A 27,956-nucleotide genomic window follows, 5' to 3' on the forward strand; every position below is an offset into this window, starting at 1 on the left:
GTTGAGCAGTAGTCTGGGGCACCATCTGATAATCCGAGGATTTAGCAGTAGCTTACATGAGGGCTTCCCAAGATTTTCCACAGCAGGAACCATTTCCAACACCTCCTCCCTCAGCCCTAGGGCTGTTGGAGCTGCCAGGCTCAACCCATCTCCTTGGGTGGGAACTGCCCAAAACCATGAGGGAAGGCGTCTTGCCTTTCAGGAGGACTGCAGGTACAGGTGATGGAGAGCTCTGAGCTACAAAACGAGGGGCTTTGGAGAGCCCTCCCTCCTGAACAGCTCGAGGAAATTCATATTTCATGTTCTGCTCCTTCTCCGCCCACAGAGTTCTTTCTCGTGGTGGTGCGTAGGTGTATGTGAGGGATTTATCCTTTCCCCACTGAATCACTGCAGCATAACATCTTTTCAACCCTTCTGTACATGCAGAAAAGAGACTCATGGCACTTCTCCTTGTTTTCCTACTGAAGGAGACAGCCAGCGAGCCCGGCTGTACCCCAGCTCGAGGATGGGGAGCAGCACAAGCCCCCTAGCCCTGGCAGTGGCGCATCTGGGGGAGCAGACACCCCTCCTGCCAGCTGGCACCCCAAAAACAAGCCAAAAGGTTGCCAAGTCTCAATTACTACAGTAACGAGCATTAGTGCTTTAACTGAGGCCCACTGGAAGATGTTTCATTGTCACGTATAAACCTGGTATTTGTGCTTTATTAATAGCTGGGGCCCACTGGAATGTGTTTCATCACCACATCTGAATGTTGTGCTTATGTACAAGTTTTCTGTATTTTGAAAAGAAAACGTGAAGGGAATAAGTTCCGCACGTGTTGTCATGGGCAAAGCCATTGCCATTGGCATGGCCTTGCACACATGCTTTCCCTGCTGACCCTCATAAATTGCTTATCGAGAAAAAGACCCAGGAATTTTAGATAGGCAGCCAGCAACAAAACTTTGAAATTATGAGGTTTTTGGCTGCATGAGAAACAGGCACCTCCTGAGGTTTCAGACTAACATTAAGAACCCTTCTGTAACAGCTGTCTGATCCAACAGTGCTCTCCAAGCCAGGACCTCACAGTACCCACCTCGACAAGGCACTGGATCTGGTGGGCCTGGCACAAGCCTGTGGCGGGCCCCAGGAGGACCGTGGCAGTCCGACATCACAGTGCTTTTGTTGAACTTCAGTCACTGCTCTGCCTAGGTCAAGTTTAAAATATATGTATATATATATATATATATATATATATGTATATATATATATATATATATATATATATATATATATAAGGTTTTCCAATTATACATGTCTGCAGTCTTGAAGATCAATCATTTGTGGCATATTCTGTTCCACCCTTGCACCTTTGAAGCATCAGTAACAAGCTTCTTCCTTCTTCCTCCTATTTCTGCTCCCAGAACAGGGCAAGATCACACTGAACATGTGAAAAAAACAGTACCATGAAGCCATTGGTTCTGATTTCCGACCTTCCATCTCCTCTGGGCTGGGGTAAGGCAGGGGGACTGCACCCTCCTCCGCCCCCTTGGGCTGAGGGGACTCTTCCCCGTTCTGTGCCACCTCAGCAAGCTGCACCTTTTGGAAGTTGTTTGGTGGGGTTTCCCCCCACTCCTTCTCTTTGATATTTTTGCTCTGCAGTCTGTTTCTCTTCCCATTTGTGTTTGCATTCTTGTGCAAATAGAAGCACACACAAGAGCACAGGAGGTAGAGAGGGCGTTCAGACCACGACGCTGCAGCCCTTTGCTGGGTGATAGCTCCCCCCTCTTCGCCTTGGCCCACCAAAGCCCCCATAAACGAGGAGCAACCTCAAGAGCAGGAAGAGGATTTATCCAGTGAGAGCTGCAGTTTAAGCTACTCCCTCCTCCCCTGTGCCCAGAAAATTAACATCTCCTTTTGGAAAACACAATTAAAAAAAGAAAAAGGAAAAACCCTGGGGAAACTAAGGAGTTCTCACGGTGAATTTTATTTTGTAAGCAACAACATAAACATGTGAATAAGAACAGGCATGGTTGGCAGGGCTGGCCTAGGAACCCTCCAAGAGCAGATGTGGACAAGCCTTCACCTGCAGCTCCAGAGGCTGCCCAGGTCGCAGTCCACCCAGGCCTCTGTCATGGAAAGACCAATGCTTGAATTCTTTGCTGTTACCAAACGTATGTGCAATCTTGGAATGTATCTCCCACCTCCCCCTCCAGGTTAAAAAAAAATTAAAAACCATACAGCTGCAAACCAGTAAAAAAATCGCTTCCAGCTTATTGAGACTGAAATGGCCTGTTGGACTATAAACTGAAATATCATTCTAGAGATAACCACCTGGCCGTGACACAAAGTACTGTATTTACAACTCAAAAATATAACTGTTATATACTTTAATTTATAGCAAATTTAATACATTAGTGTTTACAAAATAAATTCTGGACTCAACTGAAACAGCGTGTTGCTTAACAAGTTCTTCTTCCTTCCTCTCACTTCAAGCGAAGAGACCAGCAAGCTAAGAGCTTCTGCGATCCACACGCAACTTTCGACCGTGCCAGATGTTGAAAAAACCAGCATTTCCTGCATCTCTAAAGCCTCGTTGCTTGGTACCATCTACCACTCGAGCTGTACAGTTCAAACCTGAAGCCGCATCCTTTAGCAAGTTCCAAACACGTCTCATGAAAGCTACTCAGATACTAACCAGGGCACTGGCTAAACGTTACAAACTGGAGAAATACCTTATCTGTACTACTAGCTCACACAACAGGAATGAGGAAATATAACTACACATTCAATCCCTTATTTCTAACAGCAAAGCTGCAAACTCCATTGCTTAAAATAAGATACTCCGGTAAGTGAAACAGTACCATACAGTTCAAGAATTTTTTTTTTTAAAAAAAACCAAACATTTTAATAGTATAAAAAGTTGTTTACTGGTGTTTCTACTATAAAGCTTTGTTCCACAAATCAAAAGTGATAAAATAATTAGATATGTTTACAGTGATAAGAGACTGCAGTGTAGACATTTCAGCTCACATTTTGCTGATTGTTTCAGCACAACACAGACTGTGACTGAACCATTAATACACATCTATGACACAGAGCGAACTGCAGACATGAAGTGCGCACCTGAACATGGAAGTTTACCCACTGGCATGGCAACTTACTCTCTTCAGCCCTCCTTTTCCCCTCCCCAACATGTTGTAGGCAAAAACTGTATTCAGAAACTAAGGCATATAACTAGTTTGACTGTGGGAAAGCCACTCTTATTGAGGGAGCTGCGCAGAGGAAAAATGGATGCACGCAAACACACCATGGTAAATTCCAAAGTTATATGCCAACTGTCTCTCCTTAGTCAAAATGACAAAAGTGAAAATGTACAAAAAATAAAAACTGTCAAATAAATAAAGAATACAGATGTTAATTAAGCACATATATAAAGAAACGTATTGGCATACTGTATGCAGTATACGGTATATTCATAGAATCATGTGGGCTGGACAGCACTTAATAAGGAGTCACATGCTGAAGACATAACTCCTTGTCTCTCTCCTCCAAAAGATCTTATGGTTTCTGGATATCAAGTGCAACCTTTTACACCAATGCATAAATCCTGCATTGTATTTCATCTTTGCCACACCTGGGATGCATTTTGTTTTGTTTTCTTAAAGATCCACAGAAAAGTCCAAAAGTTTACAATGGTCTGAATCACAATTCTTGCAGCCCTGTCCACGCTACTTGGTCTCTTGGGTTTCCTACCAAATGAGATTTTAGTAATTGTACAGTATATCAAACCTTAGTTTTCCGCAACAAAATGGGAGCCGATCATATGGACTCTTCCATACTCTACCTGGCATTTCCTACCCTCCCAAACTGCAGGTAGGAATTACGCTGTAAGTGTGTTACACAAAGGCTGCTGAAACCATTAAAGTGATGTCACGTTAGTTAAGTGTCAAGTACGTCTGCTATAATACAGAATCAGGGTCTAGGTCTATCAAATGCTATATCCACGTAACATTTTAAACCATGAAATATTTTATGCATTTTCCTGTTTTCTACAAATATTGTTGCAAAGTTGCTGTTAATTGTGTCACGAGGTTTGCATTCCTAATTCTCCAAGGATTTTTTAAATTCAAATGTTTAACAACCATATCTACGCTAGGTACACTTAAAGTAGACATTGAAATTTCAAGTAAAATGAACTGTAGCCACATCTACTGGACTCAATACACGTCCCAACATCTAGATTTACTCTGATAAGTTATACAAATACATAATACATTCTTAAATAATGAAGACCCACAATATTAATTTGTGAATCTCCCCATGTTATAAAACCACTTTTACAGGAATGTTTATCTGCCTGTATCACTGTTTTAGTTTGCAGTGTCTCTTGCTTTCCTGTTTCCACAGATTACTGTACCAGTTCTTAGGCTTTGGCTATTGAAATCTCTTATTTGAATGAGGCAACGCTGGTTATTAAGGCTGGTTTTTTTCTCTTGTGAAGTTTCATTCTTTATTATGACGCTGTTTTCCAGAGCTGAATGACTATCTTGTGTCTTCAGGTTCTGTTTTTATGACCTTCCTTTCTATGTTGTTAAAAGCCGAATGAGGAAAATCCTTTAAAATACCAAGGCCTTCTGCATTAAGAAAGAAAAAGAAAAGTTAAACAACACTGCTTGGAAACAAATATATTCTGTTCTTAATTCAAGGGAAAAAAAAGAAATCCATGAACCATATGGATAGCAGCAGTTGAAGCAATAAATTCTGCCTCCTCCTACTGGGCTTTAACCCAGCTGGGTGAGAAGCACCTCAGTCACACTGTGGCAATGACAGAGTCGTCACCACAGACTTACTTCAGTTGCATTTTGAAAGGGAACTGGGAAAAATCCCCAACCGCCAATTTCACTAAGTGAATTATCGCTGGCAAAAATGATCGCACCGCAAAAAAGGTGACGATTGGGATATAGCAAAGCGGAAGATGCAAGATTCTGCCCAGTCTTCAAAACAACTACTTTTGCATCTTGTTTCACAAATAACCTCTTTCCTGTTGCATCTTCCAAACTCAGATTGAATTTCACTATTATTCCTAAAGTTGCGAGTCTGCAGAATTCCTGGCTTTATTTCAGTGTGCTGAGTATTAAACTGGAAACACCCATATAGATTTCACAAAGGATTCTTGCTGTCTTCTGTCAGACTCAAAATGAGTTTCTCCCAGTGCCAGAGACAAATGACAAGATCATCGGCAAGCAGAAGTCAATGAACGGGAAACCCAGTTCCAAAGACATACTGCATGATTTAGTTCATAGTAGAGAAACAGTGCCAGGTCCTTACAATCCTGAATAAAAAGTCTTTCTATAAAAAGTTAGATTGCTTTATACATAGTGAAGACACGTTATGATCCAACTGCATTACAATGACAGCAACACAAGTATTTAACAGGAGTAGTTTAGGTCAACACTGCTCACTAAGGACACACACGCGCCAGAACCTGCTTATGTAAACCTAGTTACTGCATCTTCTAAGCTTTTCCCAAATCATATTCAATCTGGTTCTGGATTAACAAGTAACACCCCTCTTGAATTTCTGTGCAGAGCCTTGATTAAAGGGTTACACACAAAGCACGCCAGGCTGAGCTACTCACTCCTTCACTCCGAGACATGACATATCAGTAAGTTCATCCCAGGCTTTGTAAGAAGCAGTGAGCAATTTACAAGTGGTAGCACTAACCTGAGGACTGGGACTTTGCCTCGCTGCTGGGGTAAAGCCGGATCAAATCTCCGCACAGAGGTTTTCCAACGTGCTGCTCTCCATCGAGTGAAATGTGCTGCAACTGTCTGCTCGGCAGGTTTGACATGCGGAGATTCAGCGGCCTCTCACCTGGAAGTTGTTCACAGTGAAACACTGATGCATTAAAAGCAAAGCAATATTAAAAGACAGGTAGAGACTTAAAGACATAGTAATTCTATCAGCAAAAAGTGCACCCTGAATTCCAGCTGCCTAGGGAAGATTTCTAGCCAAACAAGGCTTATGTAAATATGCTGCTGCACAGGCACTGCTAGAATGGGGCACTCAGCCATACAGGGAAAAAATAATAATAATAAAAAAAAAATCATCTCTCTTATTCTGCCCAAATAACCCTTTGAGATCCTAAAAACTCCCACTTCTACTGCACAAAGGATACATGGTGTAAAGAAGCTGGCATTACCAAGAAGAGCTGGATCCACACACCTAATTCTTCTTGTATACTTGTGTACCGCATTGCTTGACCAATACACACAAATGAAAACCTATGTTTTAACACGTCCGTACCTTGATTCCCTTAGTTTCTCCCCTTACTGCTTCTCTTCCCTCTCCTTAAACAAACAAGCTCTTAAATAACAAATACAAAAACTTCTGGTTGTATTTCTTGTGTTTGTAACATTTTGTCTCATTTCACAACAGTAAAAAAAGAAATCCAAACAGCAAGCGCTTGAACAAAACAAACACTCCTAAAATTAATTCAAGCTAAGGAATAGCCAGTTGGTAAATCACAGAGATAACCACAAAACTGTAAGCTTTTTGAAGAATAATAAGCTACTAAAAACATCATTAGAATCTGCTTAGTTCTCATTTACATAGCCAGCTCCTCAGGTTTTGTTCCTAGACTGCACAAACAGGTAAACAAAAAGAGGTACGACTACATTACCTGCTTTACTTTCAGTTCCCACAAAGCAAGAACACTAATTAAATGCAACATTCTGCTCTGTTTTCAATACTGAGGATGAAGCTAAAGCCAAGTTCCACCCTTCAATACCAGCAGTGCACTCTCCTTTCTTCCTTCCCCCCTTTATTCATAGGGAAAGCCGTTTGCCCAGATACATCAGAGTGACAGAGCAGAATCTGCCTATACATCTCACTGCATTATTTAGACTGTGAGCACTGCAGAGATCTTGTCTTGTCCATTCAGTGCTCACTGTTCTGTAGAAGGTAAATAATGCCACTGACAGCAGTTGCATCATATCAGATGTATGTGCCTGGAAGCCAGCGTACCTTGTCCATCAGCGTTATCTAATGACATGCCATTAGGGCTGTGCTCTTCCGAGTTTTGCCGGTAACACCCTGTGGAAAGACGTCTCTCTAACGCAGCCTGGTTGCAAAGAAACTCCATCTGTTTTGCCATCACCTTTTCCGACTGCAAATAAAGCAAAAGAAAAAAAATAAAAATTTGTCTGTACATTTAGCAAGTCAAAACACAGGGGAAAAAAACAATATCAAACGATAAGCCTAACAGCCTAGATATAGGTTTTTGTTGACTCATATGTACAGATGTGTGCTTTACAGTTTCTTCAAAACTACCAAGCAAACAAAATATTTTTGCACCCATGAAGATTTTCATACTGTAGATCTGAGTCACTCGAGAATACTTAAAATGTAAGCTGCTGTAGTTCATCCATGTGGAAAAGCAACATTAAATTCTGTTCTTCGAAAACACACAAAAATCACTTTCTGCACTATACGACTGCAGGTTACGTGAAAAGAATCTCAAGAAAATAAAAAAATAAGGTCTTAATTATCCAGTTAGCTCTGTTCAAATATATGTCTTCACAAAGTATTCCAAGAGCAATGGCAACATCTGCTAACAACTTGTGCCAAGATTTCACCAGACATCTTGGAGTCTTTATTTTAGGAAACAGCACTACACAAGCTTCAAAATCTGCCATTCTGAAAGTGTAGGATGACAGTATGTTTGTGGGGGATAAAGGTGTGAAATGTCTGTCTAGAAGAAGAACAAGACCTATACACCTCTAGAGAGTGAAGCTAAACAATGCAGCGCAATGTGGGAGGAAATGGTGTCTGAATGTTTGTCGGTGACTTGAACGCCAAGAGAATTCTAACTTTCCATATAATCAAGTTGCTCTCGAGAATGTAAAAAAGCATCTTGCAAAAATAAGAAGAAAATCACAAGTCAAGAAAGTTGATTTAGAAGAGCCACAATGAACATAAGAACAGAAAGTGTACAAACTTAGCATCTATGATCAATAGGAAAAAATTCATTTCTCTTTCAGGCAATGCCACCATTGTTTCAGCTAGTACAGAGGTCTATTAATTGCAGAGTACTGAACTTCTCATGGGAGATGATGAAAGCCCTGACTTCCCACAAAAGTCTGCTTACTCAGCACAGTTCGACACTTTACAAATACAAGGACAGTACAACAGACCAGCAAAGCCTGAGCTCCTCCAGCACAGCAACGACCCTGACAGCCCGGTTATGACATGATCGAGGCTGCAGAAAAACACCAAGCTCAAGCTTGGTCTTGGGAGGTAAGTAAAAAAGAAACTATTTTCAAATAGTTTACTTTCAAGTGTGCTTTGACTTTGATATTCTGTCGCTCCTGTTACAACTTTTGAACTGTAAAACATTTTTTAAAACAATAAAAAATTTTTTCACTCATGCTATCTTTGTTGTTTAATTGGTATGAAAGCAGAATTTTAGACTGCAATGATGCTTCTGATCACCATAGGAAAACTTGTGGAGTTGCACATACATTTAAGCTTAAAATAAATCTCTAGTCCGTTGTTATGTAGCAGTGACCAATGAAAACTTTAAAGCATATACAAGATGAAAATGAGCTTGCAAACAATCAAGTTCATTTATTCAATACGTGACATCAGAACATGCAGCATTAATTGCTTTTTGGTGTATCACGATGAAGAGATCTGTATGACTCTACACTATTTTGCAATAGAAGAAGGTAAAAGACAGGGTAACACACCTAGTCTCAGAAAACAGGAGCGTTAACTCCTGAATGTAATCTCCTGTGAAAATTTGGTGATTGCATTTGCCCAAATCAGCTACACAAAATAAATCTGTTGCAACTTAACATGAAATCCCTTCTTGGCAACAACTGGCAGTAGGAGATGCGTATTTTGCCTCTGGGCTGGGATACACTACAGAAAAGACAAAGAAAGAGTTGGAAACCCATCTTCATTTATAAAAAGCTTTCCGGATACTCAAAAACACTGCACTTCCACCATGCTAGATGTTATTTAGAACGTCAATTTATCCTCTCGATCCAGAGGTTCACAATTTCCTAAATATATTGGCCTTTCTTCTTACAAGAAGTGTCAGAACTGAGGACTCCAAGATCGCCTGCTCTATTCCTCTAGACTCAGCAACCTGAACTTTCTATTCATAGCTAATAGCGCCAGTAACACAGCACATACTGTACCAATAGTACCCTACACAGCACCCTACTTGCTTCCAATATGCAATCACGTATTTTCAAACCTACTACACTAGATTCTACCTCCTTGGAACTAACGAGGGTAAAGCTGTAGCACAGTGTTAAAACAGTTTCAGAAGGTAAACTCAAATTAAGAGTGATGCAACCTCAGCTAAGCTAGGTAGCCTTTGAAAACTGAAAGTAATTACTTTAGTCACCAGAAAAATACGTCAAAATTAATGCACAAAGACATGGCCCGTACTATTCACAGTGCAGTGTGGTTGACTTACCTGGGAATTAAGAGTTGCTGAGTCTTCACTCTTCCCTTTAGCCAAAGCAAGTGGCATTTTGTCTTGCTGATAAAGCGTCTGGACTGTGTCCGGGAAATCAGGGTAACCATCCTATTGAGCGTAAGAAAAAAACAAACAGCAAGAAGGGCATGTTATTGGTTTTTCTTCGCTCTCTTTGTATACTCAAAAGAAAACAACAACAACAACAGAACAAACAAACCAAACCAAACAACACAAACAAATACATTCCTGAACCTCTGTGAAAATTCTGGACTGCAATTTCCATATTTGTGCCATTTACTTCATTTAAATTTGTGCAAAAAACACACACAGCCCCTCTACAACAACAGCGGTATATCTAAAATGGCACACACAGACAATCATATCTCATCTCTGGCAGTTTCAGGTTAATCCAGACTACATCAAGCCAGTTTACATTCAATCTTGCCGGGCAGATTCAAGCCCATGGTTTCTGTCACTCGTTACATACAGCCGTTTTGGAGATTCTTAACATACCAAGTCTATATGTAGTTGAGAATAAGGCACAGTAGCTGCCCATACTGACCTTGAGAAACTGAGCAAAGCCTCCCAAAATTCAACATTATTTCACATAGAACTGGTATTAGTATCACAACAAGAAACATGACCATTTGAAAAGCAGGGTAGCAAAGACCCGATCCAATAATTCTTTCAGTCTCAAATGCTTTTGACACAATTCAGTATTTTTTTCAGTCTCAAATCCTTATGACATGCAAATCTCTTTTGCAGCTTGCATATGTACCAATCAAGCAAATAAAGTCTCTGTGAAAGCCTGCCAGACTCCATTAAAACATATTAATCATCGAAGCAAAGGTTAAAGATGAGAAATTTATCCTGCTTGGTATTATAAAAGGAAAGCACATGTAAAATAGAAGAACGTCCAGAAATGTTTACAAAAGCCCAACATAGGTGACTGTAAAAATGTGAGAGGAAGCCAGAGATCTTAAGGCAGACCCAAATCTGAAAACAACATCATCTGTCATTGAGCATCCATAGATGCAGGTATCAAAAGTACACCAAATTAGTTATATTTTTCTTGTGCATTCTGAAAGCACATGCATGTAAACAATATTTTTGACAACAGCTGGACAATCATGTTTCAGATCAAGAAAAAGAAAAGCGATTTTTCAGAACACCCCAGTGGAAGGACTACAAGGTCCGTGCTGCCACAAGCTGCTCACTGACCTGCAGAGCAGACCAGACCCTCCATGCAACGTAATGCCAATAAAGCTACTCTTTATGCTCCGGAAAAACAGAAAACAAAAATCTGTCTGAACACTGCACACAGCTTTTATCCACCCAACATACTCCCTCAGGGGAAAAATAAACACGATAGGTATGCAAAACCTCATAACTAGGTAAATTGCCACAAAACCTCATCCTCTAGAAACAAAGGCTTTGCAGCGCATTTCCATGAGCACTGACCATTTTTGTAGTTAGACCTGAATTTGTTTGGGAGAGAACGATTATGTGTAGGAGGATGAGAAACCGAATACACAAAAACCTAACACTCAGGATCCTATTTTTGCAACAAAACAGGTCACACGGCTCTTTATAATGTATCTGTGATCACTTGCTGATACAAAACCAAAGGCTGTTTCCTAGAAGCGGGGCCAACTGCCCACTGCTGCCGTGACTGTCACCTGTCGGTCACATAACTCTGGGGTGCCGATGCCGCTCCGCACCCCTTCCCAGCGGGGAGGGCTGAGGAGGAGCAGGCTGGCCCAGGAGAGGACCTGCTCCGCACCACGTTTGCCTGGCGGTTCCTCCCGCTCCTTCTTGTTTTGCCACGCGGCTGTTTTTCAAGTGGCTTTGCGCAGCAGATGTTCTCAGTCCCACATGTGCTTTTTCGCTCCCTCTAATGACATTTTTCCTATGCAAACAGTAGCTTCTACTGCTTTTGCTGGTTTTGTGACAAACACATGTGGACTGGTTTTCTTTTTAACCTTCTCGGTGAGGGCGGAGCGGGGCCGTTTCTCCCCTCTCCCTCCACCCGTACCGGCACCAAGAGAAGACGTTTCCTTGCAGCCTCTGCTCATGTCTTCCCACCTGTCTCCCCCCACTCCCACGGAGCTGTGGCAAATTTGCTTTTGCAAGCCCTCCCCACTCCTCCCCTTCAGCCAAACGGAGATGCTGACACGCAGAGCAACTCCTTTATACTACATTTTTAAAAACTCTCTTTTCTTTGCCCTCTTGGCTGTTCACGCTGTCTCTGGAAGGGGAACCCCATCATCTCCCAAGCAGTGATGAGTAGCCTCTCACTGCACAAGATGTGCTGTTTCCATCCCTATTTCCCTCTCCTGCTCTTTCTCCGGAGCAGATTTAGGAACCACAACCTCCTTTTTACAATCTGCTCCCAAATCTCAGTTCGCCTCATTCCCTTTCTCACTCCCTCAGCACCTTTAGTCTGTCATTCGCCTGGAATTTTTCCCTCCTCCTTCTCCGCACTTCACTCCCACAGCTCGCCCACCCACTCGACGAATACGCGGGGGAGAGCTCGCAGGGGGAGAGAAACGCTTTTTACAGGTAATTTGATGTAATTCATGGCATATTGTTTCTTTGTGATGCTCGGGAGCGTTTCATATTCCTGAAGAGGATAAATTGACAGTGGTGGCTGAAAGGCTGCAGCTTGCACACACAGCTCTGCTCTAGGATGACCTTCAGAGGCTCTCCGGAGGTTTTTTAAAGTGTTATTATATCTCAGGAAATTAACTCATCATCCTTTTTTTTTTAAGTAATCTTCAACACTACGCAAACAGGGTGTGAAGTCTTTCCGAATTCTAACATCAGTATTTTATAGGCCATGCTTTGAGGAAACGTTAATGACTAATGGGTAAAGGAATGGTGAATCAAAACACAGAGTTCAGCCTTAAAACGGAAAGGGGCAAAACGACCTTTACCACACACACACACACACAAAAGACAGAGCTACTTACAACCACGACAACATCACTCATGTTCAGATCCTCTGTATGATACCAGCATGACAGAGAGGTAATCAAGCCACAATGAAGCATCGCGATTTTAAAAACAAGATAGAGAACTCTCATCCAGAACAAAAGGAAAAATCTGCAGCATTTGCTATTATTTTCATTTTTACCTCTAGCTTTCTAAAAACAAATGAAAAAAAACCCAGAGAATCCCTAAACATACTGCTAAAAAAGGATTATTTTTTTTCTTTCAAAGATGCAAGCCACAAGAACCGAAACACCACATGTAAAGGTGATCGACTGTTTTAATTCTGCATCTTTTTAAAATTTCTTTGAAGAAAATTAAACGATCTCCAGTGTAACTCAGACTTGTAATGCACTGAAGTAATGGTTTACTCCTCAGAAGGCTCCCAAACTTGTAAGGAAAGAGACAACACTGGTCATTTCATAATTACTAATGGTATGCTATCAGCTGAAAGATTATTTAGTTCAACTTAAAGTTTCTTATTTTGGAAAAAAAAAAAAAAAAAAGTCCTATCTCTGAAATAGTAATTTGCACCACTAGGACATGAAATTTTCACACACATTTTAAAATATGACTGGTAATTTTAGACAAAAAGACAACCAAGTAAGCATCCTTTCTCAGAAAGCAGGCCTCCCAGGGTCTTGAGATTTCAGCACACAGAAAATAAGAGAACGCACAGATTTCCTGCTCTCCAAAAATCCTGAAGTTCCAGCCTGTATTTTTCAATATTTTAATTTTATTTTTTTCTTTCAATGAAGATTCTGGGGAAAAAAAGCACCTCCTTTGCAGTGTGTCATGCTCATCATCAGTTATCAGTGAAGCAAGGAAAAACTTGCTAATGCTGCAATCTAACAGTGAAATACTATTTCAGGCAAAGAAGCAGCAGGTCCCCACCGGCTCCTACAAATTAGGACCAGACTGAATAAAAGCGGGGAGACTCGAGCAACCATCCTGCAACGTGTCGGTCAAGGCAGACAATGGTGAAGGTGGATAAAACCATTTAACACAGCTTCTCTCCACCCTTATTTCTGGGCTGAAGTACAAGCATAGGTCAAAGCAAATCCCAACACATCTAAATGACATTCCTGACTTATCAAAGCTACCAGTAAATCCTCAACACACATGCATATTTTATATTATATAAGCTCATACTACAACTCAACACAGACTTAATGGAACTTACAAAATAAATAAGAAATATTAACTCCTCTATACCACTACTGAAAAAATTAAAGCCTCACATTTGGTGCATCATTTATCACAGACTGAGTTGCATATGAGAAATACATTTCACAATATGTTGAAACTTTCCTCTGTGGTTAAAGAATATATCACATATCTGCGTCACACAAATCTAGCTTACATTCTAATGCACATTTAGCCTACATCTTTTGGAGTAGACAGGACAAATTTAAAAAACCCCACATGCTAAGGACGAATTAGATACCCAGTAACAGTGAAAGAGTAATTTGTTTTAAAAAGAAATTAAAAAGGAAGATCTGCTATTGTTATGAGGTATATAGGTATCCACACTTTTGAATATTTTTTTAAGTGATTTTTTAAAAGGCCTCAGATTTATTTTCCAGTAGTGATAACTGAAGAAAAAGGTGAACTATATATACCTTGCTCCTGCACTCCTAACAAGAAACTCCCAGCATGTCACTAAGCAACATCTTGTGCAGGTGTATACATTAGCCATGTATAAACGTTTTTTATATAAAACTAATTACAGAACAGCGTAAATTAATATGTACAGGCACAACCATTTGTGTTGACATACATAGTTTCTAGTTAACTTCTGACTTTCCTGTATTATTAGTTTTATAATTTATAGCATAGCCAGAGACGGCTAGTATTCTGCCACCAATTTGTACCCAGAATTTTGGATTCTAGACGTGACGAAAAGTTGACTCAAGCAAATTAAGAAAACCGCACCTCGCGCTGACTTAAATACATGAGGCCTTATAAGACGACATTTTCTTTAGAACTTGAGCTTATTCCACCCCAAGATGTCAGTCAGTCCCATTCCTCCTCCTCCTACTCAGAGGGCAAAACACTGAGAGTAACTCTACCATTCAGCAAATCCTACTCTTTGCCCCTGCTCCCACAGGCTTCTCCAACAAGCGCTTCCATTTGCAGAGACAGTGGTGATGTTTCCTTTCTCTCACACCCATCAACTGTCTGTCAAATGTTTTTCTGACAAACTTCCCTTAAGAGATCCCTTCAAAACCACAGCGAATTTTAGCATGCATAGGTCAGAATACAGGAGTCACAATACTGTACCTCTATCTTGATTCTCTTTGGTGACAGCTCATCCCTCTCTCCGCATTTAGATCTAGAAGAGAAAACACATACGCAATCAGCGAACAACAGCACGTTAACCCTGACCATCAGAAATAAGCACGAAAAACAGAGTCAAGGAAAAAATACCAGAACAAGTGAGGTGCACAGAAAAAGCCTCCAATTCACTTGGACTTGGCGGTAAATGTCACTCAAGTATAGAGGAATAGAAGCACCTTGTGCTGTTTTTGTAAGTGTCAAGAGACTCATGCACTCTTCTGAACAGAAGGGAAAGCTACCTGAGCACAGAGAATTACAGAAATGCCTTTGGCACTGCTTACTCAGAATGGATGCATATTTACATTAATCACTATGGAAGAAAGGGACCAAAGGAGAACCTTAAAAAACTCCTAGAAGTGTAGAGTGTAGGAAAATGCATTTTGAAAGAATATTGAATTACATATCAGGGAGTTAACATTTAAAACAATATATAGAAAGTATCAAGATTTTAAACTGTATTTATTAATTCTATAGTTTTACTTATATTTAAAAGCTGTGACACCTCCATTACTGTTTCGTAACAGCAGTTAACTTAACAGAACGGTAACAACTGAAATTAGGAGTGAGCTTCAGTTCCTTTAAGACAAGACTGTAAGCCTCTCCTTACAACCTTATCTCCTCCACTTCCTGGACACTAAAACACCAAATCCGTATATGAAAAAGAAATTTATACATTGAACAGCTTTGGCTACCCTGCCGACTGATATTAACCTTGAAATACACAAATGCATCAAATACTTCAAATGTCAACCTCTCGGATGCCTTGAAACAAGCACTATCATCCCAAAATCTGGAAAACTAGAGAGCCATTGACAGGGTAATTCAAGACAGCTAAATTGTAGCATTGTGAAAGCTTCAGGATTTAAACAGCATTTTCCTGCCCTCCTCAGAAGAGCACTTTGCTAGCTAAAGAGCAAGCAGAAAGCGTCTCTAGTGCTTCAGAAGAAATTCTATCAGACTGATTAGTTCCCTGCAAGTAAAGGTCCTTTGAGTTAATTAAAACCTTACTTGGTAGTCCTGTACGTGTACTTGTACGTAACTTCTCGAGAGATTTGCCGAGCTAGCGCGAAGAGTTCGTCTCTCCTGGTCAACAACGCGTTATCTTTTACACACAGCTGAGCGGCTGCTTCGTTAACTGTTAGCTGGAAATCAAACACAACACCAGGGATTCATGATTTTGCGTACTTCCACCCATTGTGCTTGTAAAAGTACCTGTTCTTCTGAAAGAATAAAAAATTGAAGTTGCAAGTAAAATTACTTATAATTGTATACTAAGCCCTGGAGGGTTTCTTCAATTTATCTATACCCTTCCTAAGCCAGGTAAGCCTCTGGGAAGGAAAAGATATAAACGTGGTTGGTGCATTTAATGTCCTTTAAAGCAAAACATTATTGTAAGACTCTCAATGTGCGCCGTTTGTGCCTCATCCCAGCATTAATTAAATCTCAGTTTAAAACAGTAGCTCTGAACATTCACAGTATTTGGCTCCCAAAGCCTGGTTTACAGGGAATACTATTTTTATAAATGCAATATGCCCAAGAGTTGCAAAAAACAACAAAAAAACCAAAACAACAAAAAAACACAGCACCACCACCACCCTGACAGTGTGGGTACAGATGGCTTTCCCTGGTGAATACAGCACACATTCTGTAGAAGGTGATGGTTTAAGAAACGATTAAACTGTTTTTAGCTATGTTTCTCAACCTCATGTTTGTGAAGACTATCTTCAGACATGAATCAAATGTAACTGGTTTGAAGGATGTTTTCCTGAGCCTGCTGGGACACATTTCTAGTCCCTCTGCTGCTGGCAATAGTTTCATAAAGAGGGGGACAACAACAAAAAAAGCCTTAAGTCTCTAAGCGGTTTTGTAGTGCTCTTCAGAAGCCTATAGAAAGTGGTGACACTGTCATGAATTATACGAGCTTAACAATACTGCTGTCAGAAAAGCCTACAATCAACACCACGGACAAACAACGTAACTATTAATTCAAGGACAGACATCAAAACCGAGATGCTGGAGATTCCCTGCTCCTCCCGCAGTGATCGGGGGCTCAAGAGACGTTTTCACCCTTCCTCAGCTGAGGAACAGCCAGTGCTTGTAATGAGGTGTAACAGCAAGAGGCCAACAGAATCATACAGCTGTTTTTTCTTTATTTGGGGAAATGAAGCTGCTCAGAATGGCCTTGGCTTCTCACAAATGAGCCCAGCCTAAGCCTTGCTGCTGCTGTCAACAGTACGTTCTGTACCCATCTCAGGCTGGTGAATATTACCGTGCAGCCCAGTTTTGCACAGCACGGCAGGTATATTGATGAGGGAGCACCATGTGCCATCTCCAGCCCTCCATGTGGCTGTGCACAGCACCGGAGTTTGTGCCCGAGCACAGTGGGACCACATGAGTGCGCGCTCGGACACCAACACCGCTGCTTGTGCAAGGAGAGGAAGGTGAGGCTGAGGAGGGAGGTCGGCAGGGAACTGGTGTCTCTGGGCAGGAGGGCGACCAACTCGCCCCCTCACCCCACTGTATCCCACGGAAAACATATTTTTCCTAACGCAAGACTTGCTCTCCAGGGAGGCTGAAAACAACAAAAACGTATCAGAAGAGCTGAGATTCTCTCAGCGGCCTGTGCCCATAGGCTTTGTCTAGGAAAACCTCTCACAGAATTGCTGCTCCTAATACATCACAGGCATTTTTTCCTGTATTTAGTATAAAAACCTCTGATCTGAGTAGGGCATTTCCTGGGATACCTGAATGTTAATCAGAGTGTAAACATGTCTTTAACAGGTGAACCAGATATGTTGCCTAATCCTTCAGCCTCTGTACAGTGGGAAAAAAAATATCTCACAGAGATCAGATGCACAAGGCTGGGAAGTTTAGGTTTTAATCTGTGAAACATCTCTAGGTTACTATGTTCCTACAATACAATGTACTAGAATAACAAACCATTACCCTTAGACCGGAAAATTGTTCCACAATATCTGTCTTTTCAGAAAAAAAAACACAAGGAAAAAAAAGCACAGAAATAAAAGATTAACACAACGCTGATGAGAAGAACTACCACCCAAAGCACGCATTGATTTCTGTAAGAGTGATAGCTATTACTTTTCAGAGGATAAATAATATGGCTAATGCTTACAAAGCATGGTTTTTATCCCTCAATAAAGTGCAGAAAGGTTGCAAAGAGCTGAAGTGACTGAACATGCTTTGGATAGTTGTAGGCAAATGCTGTTTATCCTGATATATGAGAAAAGCCAAATGTTTGTTTGTTTGTTTTTCCTGGTTTCTTCTTTCAGGTCACATCCAGACTTACTGAATTGAAGTGCATCATGGCTTCCTGCCTTTTCAGGAGGCATAAAACTGCATGCCTAAAAATAAAGATTGTTTGCTGGAAGCCTTAATGATATGGAGCAGCACATAACCATAGAGGCTCCACAGAGAGGAATGGGTATATTCCCATCTGATGGGGTTCATCGATTTCTCCACTAAAAAAACCACATAATTAAATACCAAGTCCTACTCTTTCGGTAAGTCAGCAAAAGGAAGAGATCAAGCTAGACAAAATTTATTACATGCATTTCTTACTCCTGTTTCCCACACTATTAAATTGGAATTTTTTTTTGGTTTTATAGGTACCTAGACAAGTACTGAAATACTAACATGCAAATTACAAACCTGACTCAAACACACATGGGTCACTGAGTTCATCCCTCCTCCAGTCCAGCTTCAAACATAAAGTGCTCTCTGTGCTCGAAAAGCCGTGTAATACTGAGACAATGGGATGGATTAAGCACAGTATGTTTACTAGTTCTGAACATCTTTCAAAGATTCTGCATCGGATTTCACGGCAGAGCGTTACCTTATGCGGATAATCCTACCAAGAGCACACGCTTCCAAACCAGCTCAGTGTCTACAGCCCCCACCAGCCTCTGCCGGCTGCTCAAACCTCCTGAGACGCGTCAGTGTTCACAGTGAAACAGACAATATTCTCACTAATTCACCACTAATAATTCCAGCAAGTTTGTGTTTAGTTTGCACGCAACTCCACTCTGCTTGAGAAGCCGGAGGTATCCTGATCTTCACATTCAGAAGCTAACCACTACTTCATCTTTTTAAATTCATAGCGAGGTTTATTCAGCTGTTTGTTGCCAGCTGCAAGGAGAAACCTTGAACTGCGAGGCAGGATGACAGCCTTGGAATGTATTAACACGTGCAGAAACACAGTCCCTGGACAAGCAGAAACTTACCTCCCTGGTTGTTCAAGGTCCTGCCTTCTGAGCAGCAAATTGTTTAAGCCATCCAAAAAAAAATAATAAAATCCACTGAAGTTGAGTTTACAGAAGGCAAACTCTGGTTTAGCAGATTTGAAACCAAAAAAAATGTCACGCTGCTACTATTTGTGTGTTTTCTCCTTTAAAATGGAAGCGGAGAGAAAACTGTTCAAGACAAAACTTTGGGAAATCCAGCCTCTTTAAGCAAACAGTAAACCAATTATGAGCAAATTCTTCTTGCTTGCATGTGTGCGGTTCCCATCGAGTTCAGTGAGGCCCCACATGCGTAAGTGAGGCATAAGTCAACCACATACTCCTTTGATCCTGTGCCCTTAATCATAATAGCGATAGAAATATTTCCTAAAGCCAAACCATGCTCTCATTCCATTTTTAAACATGGTTTTACAATGATGTAGAGAAGATCTGTAGTGCAGTACTAAAAAAGAAAAATAAAGATTAACAAGGCAGAGCCCTCATCCTTTCTTCCAGTTCTTTGCAACCCTGCTCCCTGGAACTAACACCCCACTATTCGCTCCTCGATCCTCAGGTGGGGAGAACCCCCTTTCCTCAAACCCTGACTCTGCAGCGATGTACAGAGCACCTACACAATTCATCCTTTCAAATCTTGCCTCCATCTCACACACAACTTGTTCTGCTCTGGGAGAGGCTTCCGCAAGGTCAGGAGAGTAAGAAGAGATCTGTTCTTGCACACTGGGTGAATTCATACGTTGTAAGTGTTCAACATAAAGCCACAAAGCACATAAGCAAACCTGCGTAACTAAAACCGTGTGGTAGAAATGCGGTTGACTACGGACAAGTTCCCTTGGAAGCATCTCCCCAGCCTGCAGTAAAAGCTCTAGTGAAGTCACTGCTGGCGATGGGCAGTTGCCTTATAAATGCAAATACCTAAACAAAAATGTAAAGAAATGCGTCTTGTTTCCTTCTGCCCTTCTATTCAGAAGCATAGAGAGAACCTAGTCTTATGCTATGGATCACACACCTACAAAACGTTTCCTTGAAGCAAAAAAAGGCTAAAGCCAGTACAGTTTTTTGGCACTCCTATAACATAAACATTGCCTTTCCTTTTGGGAGCTAAGCCTCACATGCCAAATCTTAAATCCAACTGAAATTTTGCAATCACTGTTAACTGTGAAAACGCTGATGCAGCATTCATATCAGAGTTTTGGCACCACTTTGAGTTAATGTTTGTTCTCCTCATGTACTGTACTTTGGCACTGCTCCCACCCAGACACACCTATTGCGTTACAACACACGCACTGCGAGCCTCAAGAACACCAGCAGAGAAGCGAAGGAGGCCCACGTGGACTTCTAAGGACCAGAGGGAACAGCTGCTACACAAGTATTAAAGCACAAACCTTCAAATTACAGCCACTCATCAACACTGGAGATGGTCCTTTCCCTTCCACTTGACCACTTAAGACCACCATGCCCAAAAAGCCCCACAGGCTGGATAATTAAGCTTCACCACAATTTAAATGCAAACAATCCCACCTCCACTGGGTTTAGAGACCTCATCAGCAGAATCCTTTTTACCTGGAGGGCACAAGCTCCAGAGCAGGCTCTCGAGGTGAGGGAAGGGGGCAGAAGGCTGTAACCAAGCCAGGTGATCCTGTCACTAGGCACAAGCAATTTTAGTTACTCATCTTCCAACCAACCAGTCTGCTCTCAAAGAGGCAAAGGAACATCAAAACAGAACTGCTTTAAAAATACGCCAAACGCTTGGAATCCCAAGGGCCACACTCGGTGCAGTCCTGGTTTGCTATTTCAGTGCCAAACTGTTTAAGCCCCATGTCTGACAGGGGGTCAGCAACCGAGCAGTGTGACGACACCAAGTCACCAGTGCGTGTGTGCACACAGCCACCCACAAAGGGTTCTGCTGCACCCAAGATGTCCGTCCCAAGACAGGGCTCCCTGCAGCTCCTGTACGACACACAACTCCTGTCACCTGGTGAGAATGGCCCCTACAAAAAGCACATACCATGAGCAGCTCATGGAAAGTGTAGGAATAGGGGAAAAAGGCCACTGTCACTCATGGGGTTTTACCTCATGGAGGGTGAGATGTTTGCCGTCCTTTCTTTTCGAGTCAAATCTGCCATATATTGCACTGTACTTCCTGATCTCCTCCTCTTTGTGAGGGTCATCGTCACTCATCTCAAAGATGTGACCAATCATCTTTGCCAGTTTCTTATTTGTTTTCAGTAACTCCTTGACTTCATTCGAGTCACTTTTGGGCAGGGAGGGGACCATGCGTTCTACACACTCAGCAACCGATAGAGCAGCAGCGGCATCCAGGGTCTCGCTGTTTTCCTTTGGTGAAGCTGGGGAGCCCAGGTCAGCCGGGGAAAGGCTATGCTCGCTCTCGGTGGTGTGGTGTCCTTGCCAGAGTCTCGGTTCGCTGCCGCTCTGCAGCGATAAGCTCCCCACCACGTCAGATTTGCTCGCACCCACGCTCTGCACGCACGTCGTGGCAGCGCATTTCGGGATCTTCAGGTGAGGCTCCCGGGTGCTGCTGTTCCTTTCGTAGCTGCTGCAGGAGATCCCCAGCCACGCAGGAGACCCTTCCGGCAGCTTGTATATCGGAATGCTGCTGACCGGTAAGGAGGTGAGAGGCTGGTTGAAAAGCCCGGGGTTTGTGACCCAGTCCCTCAAAGCCTTCTGCAGCCTTCGGACGTGAAGCGGCTTGCTAGCCATGCCTACGAGAGCCATTATCTCCAAAAACTCCTCCTCGCCTGCTTCACAGAGCTGCTGGACATCGTCGCCACCCTGCTGAATGAAGGCATCGAAGTAGAATAAGAGATTCGCTTTTTGTAGTATTCGATACAGCTGCAATTCCCCAAGGGTTCTGGGTAGAGCTGACGCCATCACGGATGAGAGAACCTGCGAACGGTAACCACAGAGAGCAGGTGAGCACCAGAACATCCAGAAGCGGTGCCCCAACACCCACCCTTCCAGAAGATTCTCTACTCAGCAGATAGGATTTTTTCTTTCATTATAAGAACCCGTATGGAAACGAAAAAAGGGGCGATAGCTCTATTTTTTGACTGGTTAACTTAATGGAAACATCTGTGAAAAAACAAATGGGCAGATAGTTGCAACGCACCTAAAAAAAAGATGATTCAAACATGAAGCCAGTTTGTTTTAAGCATTCCCACTTCATGTTTGTTCCCAAGAATGTCATTCAATATTGCTCACTGCTTCTACTTTACCCTCTTTTATATCTTCAAATCAAAATGATCACAAAACACGCCGAAGAATTACTGAATACTAGATCCCCTGAAGAAAATAAAACTCATCAGTTTAGATTTGCCTTAATTCTCAAATCATTTCCCTCATAGCGATGTGGAGGACTGTAAAAGGAAAGCAAAGAAGAAAGAAGCACTTCACAGAACCTGAGGATTAACGAAGCTGGATCAGTAAAAGGGTGTACAGAACAAAGTATTTCTACAGTTTTCCCCATTTCATGTAAAAAATTACCTAATGCCTCTGCTGATCTTAATTAGGGCAGCCATGTCTGCAGATGAAGCAAAAATACTGATGGGCTCCAGCACATACAATTAAAAAAATGTATTTTAAATTCACCTGCCCGTTGCATTTGCCAACAGGCCTGTATGTCACTGACACTTTCGACATGAAATACTGTTCAGCAACACAGAACTGCGCTCCAAGGGCTCCCAGCAGACAAACTGCAGCAGTATTTTACCTTTACGGCTGCGGAAAAACCATTTGCACAAGTTTCGACTTCATAAAACCCGTTATCCACAGTTATCCCTCAAATCATAAACTCTTCAGGGAATTCTAAGATCTCACACGTACACATCTTCACTCCACGATGGCTTTCGCAACCACGAGCGCATAATTTCCAGTATTACTGTGTTAAGCTAAACCACCAATCAATAAGATCTAAAGCATGTAATTTATAGTTGGTTGGGAAAGTAACAGGACTAAAACACGGAGTTGGTCTGGTCTGCTAACGTTTCTCTGGCTTTACTATCACATTGCAGTTTAAGAAACACACAGTAGTAACCTAAAAATTGGCACACACAGAATTATTTGCACACACTGGGGGGAAAGCATTTTAATAACACGTAGCCGCCCTCCCCTAGAAACTCCGATGCAAGAATATACGTATGTTTAGGGGCACTGGGAGACTGGTAATCAAAACTAAAACTAAGGCAGAAATTATTTTTAAAGTATGCACTTCAGCATATTGGGTTTTTTTACAATATGCATTTTTTCTTTATTAACTCAATATAAATGTACAGATACAACAAATGGAACTCAACTTCTACTCAGGAAATATCTGAAAGACCAGGCTTTTGCTACAAAACTTTGATTAAACTCTACTAGAGAAAAATAAAATTAGGAAGGCAACAGAAACTCTAGAAAAACGTACATGGCAGGAACAGAATATCTACAAACAACCTTTTCAGGAAGAAAAGCCTGGGGGAAAAAAAATAAACAAACAAACCCACAAAACCCCCAAACAAGCAGCTGTTCATATAATTCTTTGTACGCTAGTATTTGTAAAGAAGAAGGGACATCAATAGCTGTTTAGATCTGAGCAGCCACCTCAAGGAGCTGCTGGTGAGCTCAAGAGCCAATGAACAGAACACTCTGGAACTAAGGCTGAAACTGGAAACATTGAAGAGCTACATATTCTAGAAATACAGTTTAGCTTTCAAAAATAATAGTTAATTGCACAAAACCAGCTAAGTACTGCCTACAGCAACAAGGAAAATGAGGAAAACCACTGAAGGTAATCCTTTAAATGGTACATAATTCAGTATTTTTTAAATTGCCATCACTTCATGGAGGTTCCTAGAAAAATCCTCCCATTCCATACAAACTTTGACAAGACAAACAAAACTAACAGTGTCTTGTTTAGTGGCATTTCAGTAGCCGTTTCTACCTTCCTATTTCAAATGATGTTGACTTTCTACCAACAATACCACAAATTAACTAAGAGAACTGTTACAATAATAGCCATCTGCCCAGAAAGCAATCCATCTTAGCATAAAATCTACATGAATCTATACAAATGGACTTTGTGCAGAGAGCTAAAGTGACTCTGGAGGACGGTGTCAGCGCAATTACACAGCCCCGCAGCTCCAGGAGCACGCCGCTCATTCTTCCTGCCCACGGGCTGGAAGAGCAGCAACAGTCCACGAGCAGCCTTCACCTGGAGGCTTCTAATCAACAAATCTCCTCATGACAGATAAAACTGGATTAATATGTACTATGGAGGCGTCGGCAGCAAGTCCACAGTTCAGGCTGCATGGAGATTTGCATTTAAAGCAAGACTGAAATCCTTTTGTTTTGTACTTTGAAGACCAATTCTGCTTTCCAAATTTAGTACAGTAACTCCTGCGAGAGGGCCACGCGAATTTTCCATTTGAGATTGTTACCGATTTCTGCAGAGAACACATTTTCAAACACTCCTCCTTTTTGACCTCTTTTCTCCTCTCACTAAACTGAGCTCCTTCTGCACGCACCTCAATGGCAGCCCAAGTCTTCCTAAACTTGTACAAGGGGAAGGCTCCCTCCTCTCTCCCAGGCAGCTGGGCTGCTTTTCCAGGCTCTACTCAGCTCAGCCTACAGAACAGATAAGCTAGTTGACCTGGAGGATAAGACAAGGCTTGGGAGGAGGACAAGCACCAAGCGAGGTTTGCTGAGAAAGCACTGCTGGAACCAGGGGAGATGTTAACCCAAAGGACACACGGCATCGCTCTTCCTGCCTGGCTCTGCTCACCGATCCTGCCACGCAAAGCCTGAGCGCAGCCCCTCAGGTCTCAGCACCACCTCACATCCTTCAGGCGGCCTTTAAACCGCACCTAAGAGACCTAAAGCGCTGCTTTCCACCACTGCTGTTCTCCTTCCTCTGTGCAGCAGAAACTGTGCTTTCAGGGCAAAGGGTGAGCACCAGAGGAGGTTACACAACGAGAAGACACGGGGCGAGCTCACAGCCAGGAGACGTGTGTACTCCTCACCTCGGGTAAGACCCTGGGGCACCGCGCACGTTCCCCCTCTTCCACAGCCTCCTCCCGGAGTCTGAGGCTTTCTAACCTGCCACCCCAAACAAACCCGGTTCAGAATGACAGCCTGCTAATCGTGTCCTCTGGCAAACCCCAAGAAGCTAAACCAGAACCATCTGCTGCCTCAGGAGCCAGCAAGTAGATCTTCAAAAGTATCGGCAACTGCAAAATCTTTGGGGGCAAAAGCCAGGAACACATGGGAAGGTCTGCAGGAATAAATGAATGAGGCAATGGCAGCTGAGCTGCTGCTTCTCCCCCTTCTTCGCTTATCGTCCATGTGTGGGAACACACAGGCAAGAGCAGCTGCCTTATACATTTTTCACATATAGAACAAACAAAGCAGCAAGGAAATTCCCCATAACACAAAAAGCTGTTTAAAACACATGCAAGGCTATATAGTCTTACAGCCACAGAAGAACCAGGAAATCACTGGTTAGATTTTCACTCAGCCTTTGCAACCCACAACCATGCATTCTCACAGAATCACTTGGGTTGGAAAAGACAGTTAAGATCATCAAGTCCAACTGTAATTCATCCCCCATTACCTATCACCCCACACGCCGTGCCCTCCCCTCCAAACGCTGGATGTCACCTGAACTCTGACCACAACCACAACTCCGAGGAAAAAGGAAAACAAAAACCACACAGCACTACTAAATATTTGTAAACCATCAGCACAGGAATCACAACCTATTCCTGCAACCCGCGCCCTCTTATCAAGACAAACCAGAAGCAGCCCAGCTCCACATCTTTAACCAGGGAAAACTCCTGTTTCTTCCCATTCTCCTACTCCCAGTTCAAAGCTGCACAATTCCCAGAGGTTTCAGGAAGACACGCGGCTGCAGGGAGCAGGTGGTGGCGGTGGGTGAAGTACCGGGAGAAGGAGAACTCGGGAGCTGTGGGATACAGGCTCACGGCAAGGGCTTCACCAGCAGTTTTCCTGCTTTTTAAGGCTGCACTACATGTAAAAGCTACCGATCAACCCCAACTGATTCTGAGATTTTTATTTCAGGTGAATTCTATTTGGGCTGTCACCAATTAAATTAGGAACGCGCACAAGGAGTAAGTGCGAAACATCACATTGCTGTATTTTAGGCAAAAGTGATTATTTCATAATACATCTTGATCACTTTGGGCGTTTTGAGAAGTCTCTGAAGACGAACTGGATTTGGATGTGAGAGCTGGCTGCTTTGCATATTCATTACATTTTTGCAGCGTTTCCAGAGGACTTTTAGCAGAAGAAAATTACATGTAGCTGCAGAAGCGAGACTTAGCAAATTAAACAGTCTTGTCTAGCTCTGAGATGTGCCAAAATACAACCTAATAAGTGAGTTTCGCATTCAAATACAGATGGGTATCTCGCCCCAACTAATAAGAAACTTCAAACGTTTAAAAAAAAAAAAAAAAATCGCGTTAAGGATTAAAAAGAACAAGAACCCAAATACTTCCCGATTCCCACCCGCTCGCTGCGATCGTCCCACCCGAGCGCGGCGCGGGGCGCGGTACCTACCGCCCCGGCATGTCAGCGGGGACCGGCCCCGGACGGGAACGGAGGCGAGGGAACCGCGGGCACCGCGGGGGCTGGGGGCCCGACACGCCGCCGCCACCAAGTTTGCAGGTCGCTTCTCCGTGAAGGCTCCGCCGAGGGGCGCGGGTGCCGGCCCGGCCCCCCCGCAGCCACCGGGCCCGGCAGCCCGGCACGTCCCGGCAGCGGCCGCGGGGCGGGAGGAGGGGGTGAACCACCGCGCGGGGGGGAGAGGCCGCGGAGGGGCACGGCACCGCACTGCCTGGGGCGGGGGGGCGGCCGGTACCACAGCGCCGCCCCCCCCCCCCCGGTACCAGTCCCCGCCGCCGGGGCACCGCCCCCGCTGTCCCGTCCGGCCCGGCCCGCCCCGCCGCCCCCGCGCCGCCGCCCCCCCCGCGCAGCAGCCCCGGCGGGGACGTTTCTCTACTTTCCGCCCGCTCCCCCGGCCCCCCCCCCCGCACCGGATTGCTCCGGGAATCTCCCACGCACCAGCCGCCCGCTCCTTCCGGCCGCCCGCCGCGGGGCCGGCCCCGCGCTGCCCCGGCGCCCCGGTTCCCGCACGTACTCTGCAGTAGGCTGCCGCCGCCGGCCGCCCGGGGCTTCCCTCGATGCCGTCCCGGCGCCGCAGACTCAGCCCCGCCGAAGTTCCTGCCTGCGCCCCCCCCGCCTGCGCGCCGCCGGCCCAGGCTCCTCCTTTCCCATCGACGGGGCGGGTGGGCGAGCCGGTCCCCGCCACCGCCTCGCTGCTGCTGCTGCTGCTGCTGCCGCCGCCGGGGGGGCCGTGCGGCCGCCCCGCGCAGCTCGCCTCGCCGCGGCCGCGCCTGCCGAGCGCGGAGGCCGAGCGGGCGGGCAGGAGGGAGCGGCCTACGTCCTCCCGCCCCCCCCCCCCGCCCCGGGCCCCGGCCCCGCCGCCGGCCCCCGCCCCCCCCACCGCCCCCTCCGCGCGGTCACATGGGGAGATCCCGCGCGCGCTCCGCCGCCCGCCCACGCGCGGCCGCCGCGTGACGCAGCGCCTGGCGGGGCCTCCGCCGCGCGGGGGCGGGAGCGGCACCCGCACCCCGGAGGCGCGCGCCCCGCCGCGGCCGGACCCGCTCCGCTCGGCGCCCCGGGCCGGGGTTCGGGGCCCCGCCGGAGAAGGCGGCTTCGAACTTCCCGCTCGCACCGGCGCCGCTGCCGCTCCGGGGTGCGCGCCGGGCGGGGGCAGGCACGCGGTGCTCCGTGACAGCCCTGCGCGGCGGGGCGGACCGGCCCGGGGTAGCGTCTGGAGATAAACCCCTCTCCCGCGGGGCCCCCCCGCGACACCGCTGCCC

At 44.2% G+C, this 27,956-nt stretch overlaps 1 protein-coding gene across 1 annotated transcript; it reads right to left on the bottom strand.

Annotated features, from left to right (window-relative positions):
• Positions 1 to 4,450: 4,450 nt before the first annotated feature.
• NAB1 (NGFI-A binding protein 1) lies at positions 4,451 to 27,488 on the bottom strand. The gene is made up of 8 exons (XM_080347057.1): positions 27,212 to 27,488; positions 21,133 to 21,966; positions 15,812 to 15,945; positions 14,747 to 14,798; positions 9,470 to 9,580; positions 7,006 to 7,147; positions 5,704 to 5,853; positions 4,451 to 4,613 (listed from the first exon to the last, which is right to left on the bottom strand). The coding sequence occupies exons 2-8, from the start codon at positions 21,949 to 21,951 to the stop codon at positions 4,522 to 4,524; spliced, it is 1,500 nt and encodes a 499-aa protein (XP_080203183.1). The 5' UTR covers positions 21,952 to 21,966; positions 27,212 to 27,488; the 3' UTR covers positions 4,451 to 4,521.
• Positions 27,489 to 27,956: the final 468 nt, after the last annotated feature.

This window comes from Nesoenas mayeri, assembly GCF_963082525.1.
Source record: "Nesoenas mayeri genome assembly, chromosome: 6".
Classification (NCBI taxonomy): Eukaryota; Metazoa; Chordata; class Aves; order Columbiformes; family Columbidae; genus Nesoenas; species Nesoenas mayeri.

Coding starts and splice junctions, on each gene's coding strand:
- NAB1 (XM_080347057.1), bottom strand. CDS start 21,951: ATGGCGTCAGCTCTACCCAGAACCCTTGGGGAATTGCAGCTGTATCGA. Junction 14,799..15,811: donor TACACGTACAGGACTACCAA/GTAAGGTTTTAA, acceptor TTTCTCTTCTAG/ATCTAAATGCGGAGAGAGGG. Junction 9,581..14,746: donor CAAAGAGAATCAAGATAGAG/GTACAGTATTGT, acceptor TACGCTCAATAG/GATGGTTACCCTGATTTCCC.